The sequence below is a fragment of the Cibotium barometz genome, chromosome 20, assembly GCF_041138505.1.
Source record: "Cibotium barometz isolate CiBa-2024 chromosome 20, ASM4113850v1, whole genome shotgun sequence".
Lineage (NCBI taxonomy): Eukaryota > Viridiplantae > Streptophyta > Polypodiopsida > Cyatheales > Cibotiaceae > Cibotium > Cibotium barometz.
Window position 1 is genome coordinate 24199419 of NC_141065.1, and position 16650 is coordinate 24216068.

The 16650-nt window shown below is 44.7% G+C and overlaps 1 protein-coding gene across 1 annotated transcript in view; it reads right to left on the reverse strand.

Annotated features, from left to right (window-relative positions):
* The window catches only part of LOC147627684 (Zinc finger, C3HC4 type (RING finger) family protein), a 105348-nt gene extending 89175 nt beyond the window's left edge, over window positions 1-16173 (reverse strand). The window contains exons 1-2 of the mRNA XM_086814617.1: window positions 15623-16173; window positions 6344-7094 (exon numbers count right to left, since the gene is read on the reverse strand). Coding sequence (XP_086670743.1) covers window positions 6344-7094; window positions 15623-15996 — 1125 coding nt within the window. The 5' untranslated portion in view covers window positions 15997-16173. The remainder of the gene's footprint in view (window positions 1-6343; window positions 7095-15622) is intronic.
* Between the last annotated feature and the right edge of the window lie 477 nt (window positions 16174-16650).

Here is a 16650-nt window from a genome sequence, read left to right on the forward strand (position 1 = left end):
TCCAAGGAACCCAAATGTAGTCTAGTATGTGCCGTTACCACCGCCAGTGCTAGGACCACAACCTCCACATCCAAGGATTACCCCTATAAACCAGATGGGTTGTGAGTCACATAGTGCGTGTGGGGATTATGAAGAGGAGATAGACCCCACTGTTTCATATGGGATTGATACGTTTGAAATGATTCCCCAGTACTACATGGAGGATCATTTCGGGCAAGTCAAGCCTGTATATCAAGCGGCTGCTCTCGCCACAAGAGGGCAAAACCTTAATACCTTGGCAAGGAGACCACCTCTTCAATGCTACGATTGTGGTGGACCGCATCGTGTAGCGGAGTGCCCTAATAGGCTACAGAAGATCGCTACTCAGATGCAACCAAATCAAGGGAGCAGATCAGGAATGCCGGTACTTACATGTAATCGTTGTGGCATAGATCATTTGATTGCTCAATGTCCACATAATCCTAATGCACCCAAGATTACGCCATTGAATGTTTCATTCCACAGTTGGTGATCCAACTCATGAGGGTACAGGACAGCCAGCAAATGATGTAGGTGGTGCAGAAATTCAGCAGCAAAATGAGCCAGAAGCTGAACCAAATATGAGGCAACAGGCACCACAGGTCAAACACATACCTAGATGGTATTTGAGGACATTACAGGACAGCCATTTAGAGGGTCCTCTTGCTGGTCGTACTCGTAGGGAGACACGGACCAATGAGCATGCACACATCATGGATTTGAATCTGGTTATGGCAGCCAGTTTACAGGATGATGATGAGCCTGATTCATTTGTGGATACACGAGATAATGTGCATTGGAACAAAGCCATGCAGGATGAGCTTGATTCTATTAAAAGGAATCAAACATGGGATTTGGTTGATCTGCCCAAAGGCAAGAAAGCAATTGGTACTAAATGGGTCTATAAGTTGAAAAGTCATGCAGATGGATCCATTGACAGGTACAAAGCCCGTCTAGTTGCAAAGGGCTATGCACAGAAAAAGGGCATTGATTATGAGGAGACATTTGCTCCTACATCCCGTATGTCGACACTTAGGTGTGTCATTGCATTGGCTGCACATCGTGGTTGGGTTGTTCACCAGTTAGACATAAAGACTGCATTCCTACATGGGGACCTCGAGGAGGAAGTTTATGTATATCAGCCCATGGGTTTTGCAGAACATGGTCATGAGGGGAAAGTATGCAGGCTGAAAAAGGCCTTGTATGGTTTGAAACAAGCTCCACGAGCTTGGTATGCAAAAATAGATGCTTTCCTACTCACTCAGGGATTTGTGAACAGTCCAGCAGAAGCCACTCTGTATGTAAAGAAAGAAGAGACAGATCTGCTGGTCATCAGTCTTTATGTGGATGATCTCTTGCTCATGGGATCAAATGATGACAAAATTGCAGCTTTTAAAGAGATACTGGAACAGACATTTGACATGTCTGACTTGGGGCTTGTACACTACTATTTGGGCATACAGTTTGTGCAGGATAACAGAGGCATTGGGTTGTTGCAATCTCGGTATGTTGCTAAACTTCTGGAGAAGTTTAAATTTCAGGATTGCAAGCCTATTAGTACTCCTATGGAGCCTGGGATGAAACTGTCACTACAAGATGACAGTATTTCCTTTGATGCCACTACATATGCTCAGGCTGTTGGGTGCCTTATTTACTTGTGTAATACAAGGCCAGATATTCAGTATGCAGTCTCTCAGTTGAGCAGATTCATGCACAGCCCGCGGTTGTCACATTGGCAAGCTGTGAAGCGTGTATTCCGTTATTTGCAGGGTACCTTGTCTCTTGGATTGCTTTATCCTGAGGGGGAGACATGCAGTTATACGCTTACAGTGATTCAGATTGGGCTGGTGATTTTGATACCAGACATTCCACTAGTGGATATTGTTTCTTTCTTGGCTCTTCATGCATTTCTTGGCTAAGCAAGAAACAGACCACAGTGGCCACTTCGTCTTGTGAGGCAGAGTACAGAGCAGCCTACACTACTACTGTTGAGTGTGTTTGGCTGCGTCGTCTCATGACTGATATGGATATTTCAGTGGAGGAGCCTACACCTATCTATACTGATAGTCAGAGTGCCATTGCTGTGGCCAGGAATCCTGTGTTTCATGCTCGCACGAAACACATTGAGATTCACTATCATTTTGTTCGGGAGAGACTCCAGGCAGGAGATATCAGTCTGATCTACTGTCCTGCAGATCAGAATGTGGCAGACATCTTCACCAAGGCATTACCACGTCCGAAATTTGAAGCATTCCGCAGTGCTTTGAATTTGTTTCCTTTTGGTGGATGATGTACAGTGATCACATATCACTCCAGGGGGGTTTGTTGGGTTTTATGCTGTGTATGCACCCAGAGGAGTGCTAGTGATCATCAGTAGATTACTGGGGCACTTTTTACTTCAATTAGTGGAGGTTTTTTCCCCCAGTTTAGCTTAGTTTCACTTATATTCAGTTTATAGGTGTTTTGGTCCACCCGGCACATTTTATGGCTGGACATGTGAACACATCTCTTTAGGTCACTATTATGTGGCTATTGTACTTCATTTATTTTATCAAGCATAATACACTGAAGTCGTGTTCTCTCTCTCTCTTGGCCTCCACGCCTGTTTGCAGCTTCTCCAAACCCTAACCCTAACACCCCTTCTGCTTTACTTCAGTTAGTGGAGGTTTTTTCCCCCAGTTTAGCTTAGTTTCACTTATATTCAGTTTATAGGTGTTTTGGTCCACCCGGCACATTTTATGGCCGGACATGTGAACACATCTCTTTAGGTCACTATTATGTGGCTATTGTACTTCATTTATTTTATCAAGCATAATACACTGAAGTCGTGTTCTCTCTCTCTGTTGGCCTCCACGCCTGTTTGCAGCTTCTCCAAACCCTAACCCTAACACCCCTTCTGCCTTCACCGGGGGATCGAAGAGCTGCATCCATTCAACATCTTAGGGACTCTCGCATTCGTATTGATTAGATTGATGCAGCTATTCCGCATGAGTGGCTCTTTGGGACCTTTCATGGAGACTATCATCCGAGTTGGTTGGGAGTTTTTTCGAGGATAGGCATACCTCTACAGGTCATTGCTCTCTCGGGCCAAGAGGCTACAAATTGCATCATTTACTCTATCATGCCTGGAGGGAGACTGAGGAGATGTAGTATGGAGGAGATCATCCTAGATACTAGGCTTAGTCTAGTGAGGATTGTTGGTCGTTCAAGGAAGCATTGGGTCATTGACCCTTCTCCTCAGATAGTGACTCATGGCTCTTGGTGTTTGTGGTTATAAGGTGGCAGTCCTATCAGATATCTTCAGTGGAATCCAGGAGAGTGGGAGTGGATTGATGCCTTCGATCCTTTGAAAAGCCTTCCTTTTTTCAGTTTCATCGTCTGGAATTCCAGGCTTCTTCTCACTCGACAGATGCATAGGATCCCTACTCTACGGCCTCATTGGGAGAGCTATGATATTTTTCCAATGATACAGCGCAGATATTGGCATAGACTTTAGCACTCATACAAAAGGAGCCAAATCTCTCATTTCTTTTGGTTATTCTTACGTGGTGGTCTCCCCACCAATCAGTGGAGATCGGTTTTCGGTGTAGCACCTTCCTATCCTAGTTGTGCAGCAGATTCTGAGACTGTACAACATTGTTTATGGGGATACAGCACAGTACAACAGATTTGGGGTTCTGTAGCCCAACTTATGGGCAAATTGAGTGGCCGAGCCATGCATGGGAGCAGTTGCTTGGCTCTCCCAGTCCGGTCCGCAGCTTTTTTATGAGGGTAGTGGTACAAATTCTGCTATTTTCATTCGTAGAGGTATTGCCCAGCATGGTTTATTGCAAGATGTCCCTCGCTATGATTATGCCCCCCCCCCCCAGACAGAGGATTGACACCACTTGAGAGATTGTTGCCAGTATTACAACATGGCAGATCTAGAGAGCTAGATGCACGGAGGCTATTGAGGGTGTCCACATTTTTGGGTCTCAACTATATGGGGTGATATCATCCATACTCTTATGGCTACTTGGCTTGTATTCAGGAGCCCTCTCGTTCTGCACAAGCAAAGCGCGTGATATTTATGCGAGAGTGGGACCATGGCATCTTCTTTTCCTCTTCTTTCATGGCATCATGATGCTCCTCAGTGGTTGAAATCACCTTACATATTGGGGTGATTCTATTCTTTTCCAGCTTATAGCTATGAGTGTTGTATGTCTTTTTCATACTTAATAGAAGTCTCTTTCTGAAAAAAACAAAACAAAAGCAAAACTAAATTATCGAAGAAGCATATGAGAATGGCCAATTTCCACTCTATGTTTCATTTTCAGCTCTTGCATACCCCATGAAACAAGAATGTAGTGGCAAATGCATTGTCACGAAAGCCGTATGTAGTAGCTCTCTCGGTTACCTCTCATGGAGACTTGTCTGCCATGCGTGATTTGTATCATACGGATGCTAATTTTGCAAATATTTGGACTGATTTGATGGCTGGTCATGCACATGCCTCATACGTGATCAAAGAAGGTTATCTAGATAATTGCCTATGTGTGGTGTCTCACATGAGGCAAAAGGTTTTGAATGAGTTGCCATGCTCCTCCATATGCTAGTCAAAGAGGCATAATGTCTACTACGCACATGATTGAGCGGTATTTCTTTTAGCCATGTATGCAAAAGGACAGAGGCACATGTACGTGCATGTATCACCTGTCAAAAGGTAAAATTTGATAGACAAAAGGTACCAGGTTTGCTTCAGCCATTGTCTATTCCCACGCAGCCATGGGAAAGTATTACAATGGATTTCATTATGGACTTGCCATGAACCCAACAGGGTAATGATACTATTTGGACAATTGTGGACAGGTTTAGCAAGCAAGATAACTTCTTGCTGGTCAAGAAGACCATCTAAGCTGAGCATATGGTTAAAATATATCTTGCACAAGAGTTCAAGCATCATGGAATGCCGAAGTCCATTATAGGGGATAGATCCCAAGACTACAAGTCTCTTTTGCTAGGCCTTATTTGATAATATGGGCACCAAATTGAACTTCTTATCAGCTTATCATCCTCAAACAAATGGACAAACTGAGGCTGCAAATTCAGCCATGTTGGATCTCTTGAAATGTCATGTGGCACATCGAAGTCTTCTTGAAAGAAGTACTTACTGCTTGTGGAATTTGCATACAACAACACGGTGCATGCATCTACGAGAAAGGCCCCATTTGAGATTGTTTATGGTAAGGTAGTTTCGCCACCCATCCTTCGCACAAAGGATGAGATATTTGCAGCTAATGAGTATGTAAGAGACTTGGATATTCCCTTTGCTCAGGTTCAAGGAAGTCCTCTCTACACTTGAGTGTCAAGAGAGATGACTTATGACAACATGGTAGCAGTCCTTGTGACGATGACAAGAGGTTGCAGGACCAGAATATAGTGGTCCTCGACATGGGAAAAAGATTCTTCTCAAAACAAAGAAGCAAATTCAAAAGCAAGGCAATGAAGTGCACCTTTGCAGAAAGCTCGACCATACTGAAGACAAGTGCTTCAAGAAAATGGCCGAGGAACAAGAAAAGAACCATGCAAACTTGGTGGCAGAAGATGCAAATTCAGAGGAGGAAGAACCAGAGAAGCCGGAGACTTCTACAAGACCTGATAAAGCCTTTTCTGTTGAACTCTCAAATCTATCTCTTGCAGAGATAGATACCAATTGGGCTTTTTAGCCTACTTCATTTTTTTGTGTTTGAGTTGGGTTCTATGCCTAGGATGTCCCCCAAAATCTAAAAAATAATCTTGTGTGTGTTATGTTTTCCCGCCTAAATGTTTGTACCGCCTTGTGTTATAAAAGGCTCTGTAATTTTCTTGTTAAACCTGTTTTGAGTCTCGCGGGCGCGGAAGAGGGAAGGGGGGGGGGGGGGGGGGCAGTGTTTGGTTTCAAGAGGCTAAAGAATCTTATGTAAGGTCAAGCTCCATTTGCAGGCTTGGTTGTGATCTCTTGTATCACGCCAAGTACGGGCACTGAACTGCACTTCCAATATGCTTTGTACTTGCGGGAGAGGTTCCATGTATTATATTTCCATACAATGGACTCACAGGGCACCCTAGCTACCTGTCACGTGCCTTAAAGATTCCTTTGCATATTATTTGACAAAACACTCAAAAGAGGCATAGAGGTGAAGTGTGCAATGTATGACTGCGAGAGAGTTGAAACAAACCTGAGAAAAACATAAAGACAAAGACATGTAGATACCAATACTTCAAAAAAAAGATGGACAACAATACTTCAAACATGAAAGCAACTAAAAGTTGCAAAGAGAAAGAAGATTATAAAAGCTTTTTGCACCTCTTTGTTATCTTCGGAAATTTTTGCAGCGACAGCTGCCCAGGGTAGCAGGCATACACCATGTTTCTTGGCAACAAGAGACGACATCACTCCAATCCTGCTTGTAGATGTCTCTAAACACTGCACTATCAAAAAAGACTCGATCTTTACCTCCATGGTTTGAGTTCCAACATATCTCTTAGTGTTAAAATGTAATGTGAAGGAATCCAGCTGCTTTGGAATTGAAGAGTCACCCCCCAACTGAGAAGTCCAAGCACTGGAAAGCCTGGTCAAGGAATGCCGATCCCATCGAATCTGGGCTGTTGGAGACTCCAAAGAGCACGAGTGCAACAGGAACGGATTGTCTGAGCCAGGCTGCCAATCATATATATTGATCAACTCAACATTCTTTAGGAAAAGCATACACAAACTTGCTTCTGAATGAAGCTCATCAAACAAGCGTAGAATATCTTCTTCAGAGTAGTACTGCTTTGAGAGTTGGCTCTGAGCAGCCTGACTGATTGTCCGCAGAGGGAATCGAAAGATAGTACCTTTATAAATTGTCTCCATGTCACAACCAAAAACACAATAGGGTAGGAACTGGTCTTTATAATGACTTAAAGCAGCTGAATTAACAAAATCAATGCGCTTTCCAGGATTGACTGCTGAGATGTTTGGAAGAAACTTGCAATGAGGATCAAAAAATACAATGTGTTTGCCACTGACGAATGAGGGCAAATCTGATAGATGGTATACTGAGTTGAAGCCCACTCTGAAAATCACAATTTTGAAAGGTATTAGTGCTATGATTAATTGAGACATCGATCCAAAGCACATGTATTTGCAAGAAGCATACAGCTCCCTTGTCCACACCAAGATTCATAACAGTAATTTCCTTTTGCACAAGAAGAGGAAAGTATGTTTCCATTTTAAAACATTCCAAGAACATCCATAGTAATTTTATGCAATTAAATTGTTTGAAAGAACTCTAGTTTGGCCCAATCGTCAGTGTGAGTCCATGGATGATTGGATCTGAATGTGCATGTGACTTGATTTCGGTCGTGAACATTGCTTGGATTTTATTGCATGTGAAATTATGCAGGAAACCCCATATAAAGGTGTGGATTCTTTTCCCCCCAAGAAAAGATCCTTCTATTAGTCAAAAGTAAATGTCTCCATGAAGTAGACTACAACCTCTTTGTGAAAAGGATACAAAAACCAAATGGAAAGGGGCCTCCCTCTCTGGCTGGCTGCTCTCAGAGGGAGACAACAACAACGGAGGGGGTGGAAAGTGGCACACACTGAGGAAGGCACCCAGGCTCAATGTGTGCAAGAAGGCTTCACAATGCTGCTGCATCCGCTCCGAGTCGCCTATGAGGCGCTCCCACCCTCCCCGCAAGGTGTGGATGATGTCCCTCAAGATGGAGTGGATCATCTCTACAGGTGGTGTGGTTGAGCCTTCGATAGCCCACCTGATGTGCCAACAAGAGGCAATGCTGCTGATGAGCTCCCAGCTCTAGTTCACTCCTGTCTCTTGGACCAAGGAAGCAGCCAAGAACCGAAAGTGTGAGCTGCAAGGCAAGGCACATGCCATCTTCCTCGTAGAGTAGTGCCGCACCCGCCTCCATGACCAAGCAATCACGACCCATGGAACAAAGCGCAGAGTGCTCTGCTCAGATGTTAATAGCCTGAGAATCCTCCAACAAACTTGTTGGGCCTTTCAGCAATCCCAAAAGCAATGTGCCTGAGTCTCCACTGGGGGCTGCTTAAGCTACACGGGGATGTGCGTCCTCTAATGGCCATCCACGTGCCGACTGTAGGGCTGCAATGTGGCAACAACATAGTCACAGGGGTCGCAGGGGACGGGACCTTGGGACGCAGGGACAGGACGCGGCAGCAACGGGGACGGACGGACGTCCCCCGTGGAGGCGTCCCTCACAAGGGACGGGACGACGGGGACAGCTATGACCCAGGACGCTGTGAGGGACCTTGCGCTCTCCAACGGTCAGTTTTTCGACCGTTTTTCTGGCTGTTTAGGGACGCCATCTCCTCTTGCCTTGGCCCTTGGCCCTTGCCTCTTCTCTTGAGTCTTGCCAAGTTGCCTCTCTCTCTTGCCTATCTATATAAGAACAAGTGCGCACACAATTCCTCACACACACACCTTCAAGCCTTCAAGGAAGTTCAAGTCTCTTGAGTCTTTGCTCATTGCTCGAGCTTCAAGCGGCAAGCCACACTCCAGTCTCTACTCTCTCTAGTCTCTCTCCCTCAAGCCTCGTCCAACTTCCAAGCCTCTCACACAAGGCTCAAGCACTCTAGTCTCTACTCTCTACTATCTAGTCTCTCTCTCTAAAGCCTCTTCCAACTTCCAAGCCTCTAGGCTCTCACACAAGCACTCTAGTCTCTAGTCTCTCTCCCTCAAGCCTCTCTCCCTCTCACAAGCCATCTTCAACCATGGCATCCTCCTCACATGCCGGGGCTTCCCGTAGAAGGACGACGGGATGGCCATGGTGGGAGGATGTTAACTACATCCCATCCGCATGGAGGCGGTTCTCGGCCATGGGCATGCAAGCTTTGCCTGTACTGGCGAACGGGTCGTGCCGACAAAGTGCGAGCCCACCTCTTGCATGAGAGTGGGCATGAGGTGCAGTTTTGCACGAATGCAACGCCCGAAAAGAGACGGGAACTTCTTGACAAGCTTGCCGTCTACGAGGCGGTCAAAACGGCAAGAAGGACACCACGAGTAGCCGTGGATCCCGCGACGATGGGGAGAGGAACTCAAGCCTCTACAATGAAATCATGTGGTGGATCGGGATCATGCACACCATCACCTTCACCATCGAGTTGAAAGGTTGCTCCATCCATGACGCCAGCACCCTCCATCTCCACGGCCTCTCAACCCTTGCAAGTTGCCGGGCCCACGGCTACAATCTACACTTGGGGAGAATTGGAATCCCAAGTTGAAGGAGGAGGTGGATATGGCAATGGCCCGCTTCTTCTTCCACGACCACATTGCCTTTCAAGTGGCTAGGTAAGCGCGGCCCACGGCTACAATCTACACTTGGGGAGAATTGGAACCCCAAGTTGAAGGATGAGGTGGATATGGCAATGGCCCAGTTCTTCTTCCACGGCCACATTGCCTTTCAAGCGGCTAGGTAAGTGTGATCGATCATTGCCAATTCATCATTCATGTTTTCATCATACTAGTCCCCATCTCATTAGTAAATTGCTTTCTTGAATAGGTCGGAATACTTCAAGGTCATGGTTAAGAAGATTGGGGAGTATGGCTCAACCTACATGCCCCCCTCATCCGAGAGCTTGCGAACTACATTGCTCGAGAAGGAGAAACGCATTGTAGAGCAAGCGGCCGACAACACAAAGCGGCAATGAGAGAGGAACGGAGTCTCCCTCATTTTGGATGGATGGAGTGACACCCGCAAGAGGAGTATTCAAGGCATGGTTGCATATTCCCGTAGAGAGATGTACTTCATCTCATCTCATGATGCATCCGGCATCGGGAAGAGCGGGGATGTGCTTGCGGTGAAGTGGGCTACCACCATGGAGATCATTGGCCCCGAGCATGTAGTGGGCTTTGTTGCGGATGCGAAGCCTTCCAATAGGGCGGCGGGAGCTATCCTCCAAGGTATGTATGGACATGTCACGGTGTCCTTTTGTATAGCTCATTGCCTAAACAACCTCCTCAAGGACATAGGGGCATTGCCATGGATCAGCCCACTCATTGAGGAGGCCAACACCACGGTCTCCTTTGTCCTCAACCACCAACAACTTCGGCATGAGTTCAACAAGAGGTCCTTTCTCTCTCTCATCAAATATTCCAACACCCAGTTTGCCTACAACTTCCTCATGTTGGGCCGGTTGAAGGATTGTAGCGGTGCTTTGAGGGGGCTTTTCCTTAGCGACGAGTTTGTCGACATGCAAGAGTCCCATACAAACACTGGCCGAGGGTGTAGGTTATGAGCGCATATTGCCTCTTGGTGAGAGAGTGTGAAGACCACGGATGCTATGGTGAGACCCATAGTCCACCTATTGAGGATTGTAGACGCTATGCAACCATGCATAGGCAAGGTCTATGAGGCCATGGATCGCATGATAGAGAAATTAAAAGGACTTCGTGCCTGACGAAGACAAATACGAGGAGATCCATGCCTTGTGTCTAGGAAGGTGGAATTCCTACTACTCTCCATTGCATGCAACAGCTTATGTGGTGGACCCAAAATTCCAAGACAACAAGCAGAAGAGCGAGGTGAGCGTTGGATGGAGGATCATCTTGGACCGTCTTGTGCCTGATGCATCGGTTAGGCGCAGGATTAGGTACCAACTTTCCATGTACAGGTCATTTCATGGCTCCTATGGCTGTCATGATGCACAGATTGACCGCTCCAAAGCTCGTGCTGCTCTATGGTGGGAGGACTTTGGTTCAGATGGACCGGAGCTACAGTAGCTGGCCGTCAACTCCTCTTGCTTGGAGCAACTTTGGAGCACCTACAGCCACATTGCCTCTAGGAAGAGGAACCGACTCGGGGTAGAGCGTGCCAATGACCTTGTCTTCGTCAGCGCGAACTTGCGAATTCTTTGCAAGAGCGTGACCAAGAAGGTAGATCCCTTCACTGAGTGGGAGATGAGTCAACAAGAAGAGCAACAAGAGGATGAGGTGCAACAGCAGCATGCCAGTGAGGATGAGAGTGAGGATGAGCTTGATGTTCCTTTGGCACAAGCTACCCATGACCATGAGGCGAGCACTTCACGTGGATGATCATTCATGGATCATGATTCATGAGCCTTACTACTTAGCTCTAGCCTCTAGGCATTAGCACTTTTTGTCATTTGAGTCCTTCCATGTATTGTGCCTCCTTAAAGGCTTAGTCCAGACTCTTGAGTCATGACTCATTTTGTATCTACTTAATTATTAATATAATCAACTGTCAACGCCTTCACTCTTTGATCGGCGTATTTTGTTAATATGACTCAAAAGCTTACTATTTTAGTGTAAATTTGTGCTCATTTTGATGTACTTCCAAAGTACAATAAGTATAAAGTAGAAAAACTTCAAAAAAAAGTATTTTTAAGTGTCGTTCCCTTCCCTATCCCCGTTCCCTACTTATGGCCATCCTCCATCCCGTCCCGTCCCCGTCCCCGTCCCTTGTGACTATGGGCAACAACCATAGGAAAAGAATGATCTTCGTAGGCTAGAAGCTTCACCAAAGCCACTTGAGAATATATTTTAAGTCCTCTTTAAGAATATTATTTTCCCCTCTTGAGTAATTTGGGGACGCCTAGGTTACTCTTGCGTCATGCCGGCTAGGTTAATATCGTGGGTGACACCACTATAAATATTAATACGTGCGGTATATGACGCATGCTTAGGACCGTCCATGATTATTTCAGTTAGGTTTGTATGGCAGGGTGATTCCTGGGATACTTACGCCTGGTAGTCATGAGTTGGTGATGGTTTGTGCCTGTTTAATATTTGTGGGATTAATTTAATTATTAATTGGGCTTATATTTTCAGGTGATAAAGATTACGAGGATTGATAAATAATGTCGAGGAGAATGTTTCTTATGCGCATCATATTTAGTAACCTTAGTAGTTGATTTTTCCATTTTGATACATTGGAAAAAATACATTTATAATGTTGAATTTATTAAAGCCTAAAGGCTTTACCCTAGCCCCAATTTTTGGGACACTCTATTTTTGTTGTGGAAGAGTGTCGTGCTCTCTAAAAGCACACTTTGTATATTTTTGGGGGCTATGGCCTATTTTTGATTGAAAGCTAATAAAAATACTCTTGTGTGGGGGGAAGGCCATTCACAAGGGGGGGGAGGGGGGGAAGATTGCACCCAGCATGTTTGTCTTGGAGCTAAGTATTATGTTTGCTATGCTTTTGTTCAATTTATTTGATTTTGTTGAAACCTGCAAAGCATGTGTTTTCATGGTTGAATTTATGTGTTGAATTTCTCAAGTGTTCCACAAGCTATCCTAGAGAACGATTCCGTTTTTAGTGGTATCAGAGCTTGGGCTAGGAGATTTGTGGAAAGGTGGGAAAGGTCTTCATCAACACAACTCTCCAGAAAGTTGCAGGCTTTTAACCGGTGGGCAAAAGAAGGGTTTGTGGTCTTTAACCAAAAATTCAAATTCTCAAACTAGCTCTACTTCTCAAACCCACTTACCTCTTCCCAAAACCATTCTTCTTCATCAAAAAGTGGTTTTGCTCAAAGCTTCATGAATTTCAGATCTGACCGTACAGATGGATTCCCCATGGCCAAAAACCTCACCTGCCCTGCTCAAAATTAGAAGAGGTTCAAGCTGCAAAAATCCTATAATTGACGGTCTGCATGTTTTGTGAGCAACTAGCTTTGTAAATTAATCAACAAGAAGCAAAAGCGAAGCACCGATTTGCAGCCTCACGGGCGAAAAACGTGAGAAGAAGAAGAACCCAAAAATCAATTAAGCTAATTACTTAATCTCAAATTAAGCCAAATCCTCATCTTAACCCAATTCTACTTTCCCAAGCCCAATGCATGTCACATCAACTTTTGGAGCTTTCACGCTTCCTATTTTCCTATTTCAAGGGAAATTCCAAAGAATTGCAATTTTCAGATTTTTGGGTGCAGAAAATTGATTTTTCAGGGCTCAAAGAGGCTTAAAAAGACCAAATAAATGCCAGAAAATTTCAAAATAATTTCTGAAAATTTTTGAAAATTCTCAGAAATTATTACAGAGGTTTAGCCAAGTTTTCAGAAAAATGGTTTTCCTAGAGAGGCCAAGTCATTTGAGAGTAACCACTCTAAACCTTTTTCTAAACCTTTTCAAGAAATTTTCATAAGCCAGGGTTTGACAAAGGCAAGGAGATGGTCAAAGGCGAATCAAATTCAAAGAAAGTCAACGGTGGCAAGCCCAAAGGTCCTCCAATCAAATGTTTTCGATGTCATAAAGAAGGACATATAGCACCAAATTGCCCAGAACGTGCAAAGACTCCGACACTTGCGGCACGAGTCAATATGCTTGAAGGGGACGACAATGAAGATGAATCGTTCACGCAAGAGGGTAACTCTGACCCTGACTATTCAGAAGCAGAAGGTAAGCCTCAAGCTCATTCGCTACTCAAAATAAAAGGAAAAATTAATGAGCACGAAGTCATTGTTTTGCATGACGATGGTAGCACTCATGACTTTATTTCTGAAAAGGCAATTAGAGCTTTAAACATTCAACCTTCACCTACACATTATAGAGTTAAAGCTGCATTTACTGGAACCAAGTATAATTGCATGCAAGAGGTGAAAGGTTTAACTTTAAGCATCAATTCCTTAACAGAAAAAAGGGATTTATTAGTTGCACCTTTACAAGGCGTAGATGTAATATTGGGTATGCCTTGGAGACATATATACAACCCTCTTATAGACTATGATACACATAGCATTTGTGTAAGGAAGGACAATGAAAATATTTTCCTCCAATGTCTAGTCAAAGGAGAGACACGCCCTTTATTGAGTCATACTCAAGCAAAGCGAGCTCTTAGGAAAAGGGAGAAGACTTATATGGTTTGGCTAGACAGTGGAGTATGTTGACTCATACACATATCTTGGAGTGGTGTTCACTGGGCCCACATTTTCCATGAGAGGGGCAGCAGAGGCCAGACTGACTAGAGGATATGCAGCACTAGGAGGTCTAGAGAGGATGTGCTCATAGGTACAGTTTCAGGAGCCACGCACTAAGCTGTGGCTTTTTGACACGCTCGTCACATCGGCGATGCTCTATGGAGTGCAGATCTGGGAGCCTAGCCTAGATCGTCACAGTCGATCAGGATGCACATACGATGGATGGAGATCGATGGAGAGACCACTTGTGTCCATGATCTCTAGGATGATTCGGGCTAAGGCCTCGGTACCCCATGAGATTATCAGAGCCGAGACGGGAACACCACCGATTGTAGTCGAGGCTCTTGCCAGATCAATGTCCTTCATTCATAGCACCTGGGAGCTTCCCCGACACCGGTATGCACGACTTGCTTTAGAGTCCTCTCATCAGCTAGCCATGGAGGGAGACACTTCATGTTGGTATGCGCAGATAGCATCCTGGTTTGAGCTCCATGGATTCAGTTTAGATGGACTTCCACCCTTCCAGTACTCTCTGGAGGCACCCTCTCTCACCTTGACACATTCTGAGATTAGTAGTCATCAGACAGGACCTCATTTAGTTGGACGGATGTTATGGAGTGAAGAGAATGGGTTACCATGTGGTGGAGAGGCATGGCGAGAGGTTAGGTGCACTGCAGATTTCAGCCCTGTAGATGCTGCTCCATAAGGACTCACATGAGTTGAGTTGACTTCCTAAACATATTCAATGTCCTTTCCATCCATTACATCTCCATTGTTTATGAGAAAAAAGAGAGCCATCTCTCTTGACTTCACACTCAATTACAATGCAACAGTCTCCATGGCATCATTCATAAAAGCAGATTGCCTTTGAGCATCCAATACCTACCTTACACCTGGATCTTCATGCAGCCTCTTTAGTTGGGCATCTCAATTACGAATCTACCTCTTGAGATTTTCCATCTCAACATTACACTACTTAACATTCTTAATTATTTTTTGGGAGTATACCAATAAAATCACCATTATGGGTTTATTTCACATCATCATTCTGAGAGTGATAATCAGAATAGAATATCTAAGTAGATTATTGATAAATATGTTGAGGGCATAGGTTCCATGTAGGCAAAGCAAACACAAATGGTAGGAAGCACACATATTGATATTGTTTAGAACTCCTTGGGGGAAGAAGGCATATGGATATTGATTAGAACTTATTAACGAAAACCCGCTTACCTTGGTACCCAGCTGATTGCTCCAAGGGTGCTCAGGCAAAAGCCAGACATTACAGAAGGCCATAGGATAATACTTGATTCATCTTTTTAAATAATATACAAGGACTATAGGGTGTCTCACAGAATGGAAAATATCTTCTTTTCCAATTCGAACAGCATAGATTGTTGCATTTTCTTCGGGAAAACCCAAGGTTGCAAAGCCATGAGTCAGCATAGCACCTGGTGTTGTGACCCTAATTGCAGGCCTTCATGATCCCAGCCATTATTGGGAAAAATAGAAGAGGAGATATATTGATGCATGCAATGCAAATCTAACCATCTATGCATGCATCATCTATCTATATGCAATGTGCATCATACATAAAAATCTACGTATGCATGCATCATCCATCAATATGCGTACTTACAAACCCATGAATGCATGTATCATCCATCCAAATGCATATTTGCTTACCCGAAGCGTCCAGTTTTCCACGGCTCCCTTTGTTTTTTGCTGCCTCCAAGCTTTGAGATGCTGTCGAAGTCATCATCTGAGAACTGTGCATTGTTGTGAGCCAAGAGGGCAGGCCCTTGCCATGCAGCAAGCTCTCTGTAAAGCAAGGTGTCCTCTCCATGCCTTCTTCTATCCAAGCAGAAGCAAACCTCTGTTGCCCCTGCATCATCAGCATTCTGGATGAGCTCCTTGAGCACAGTAGTGCCCTCTGGATAGTTGGCCAGAATCTCTCTGATCCTCCTTGTCAAGTCCACTCTCTGCCCAAAGTCCTCTGCTATGTCTAAGGGCGCCCTACTTCCACCGCCTCCGCTGGCGCCATCTCTGCGAGATGCCATATCGGATCAGGAAATCTCTCAGCTCTTTTGGTGGCCGCCTCTGCATCCAAGAGGAATTTTTGTGTGTGTGTGTGTGTGTGTGGGTGGGGGGGGGGGGGGGGGGGGGCCGGGAGAGAGAGCTTCTGTTTATGATGCTGTTGTGCGGGGAAATCTGCTTCCTGTGCTGAGGAGGAGTGCGATGGCGTGCTAGACTATCAAACGCTTTGTGTGGAGTCTGGCTGACTTGGAAAGTTTGATGGACATAGTCTTCGGACAATCAACAATAAATATTAATATCACTTGAGAAAAACATACAGTCAAACCATAAATAACGCATCAGACCAAAACTTCCACCAAAGTGATTTATTTATCTCTAGGTAAGTGGGTTTAACAAATGATTAGCTCATATGCACCCAAGATTTTTTTTTGCTTGAATTAATTAATTAGTGTCTTCCTCTCCTGCATAATCAAAAGCTTGGAAATAATGGCTTAGCTGCTTGATGTTCACAAATTTAAAATGGTATGTTCATAGTTTTTTTAGCGTCCAATTTTTTAAGGTTGATTTGTGGAGATCTCTTTATACACGTGCTGGCAACCCCCTCTCTCTCAGTGTTTGCCTCTGGAGATATCTTCATACACATGCTAGTAACCCCCTCTCTCATGAAGCAATTGCTT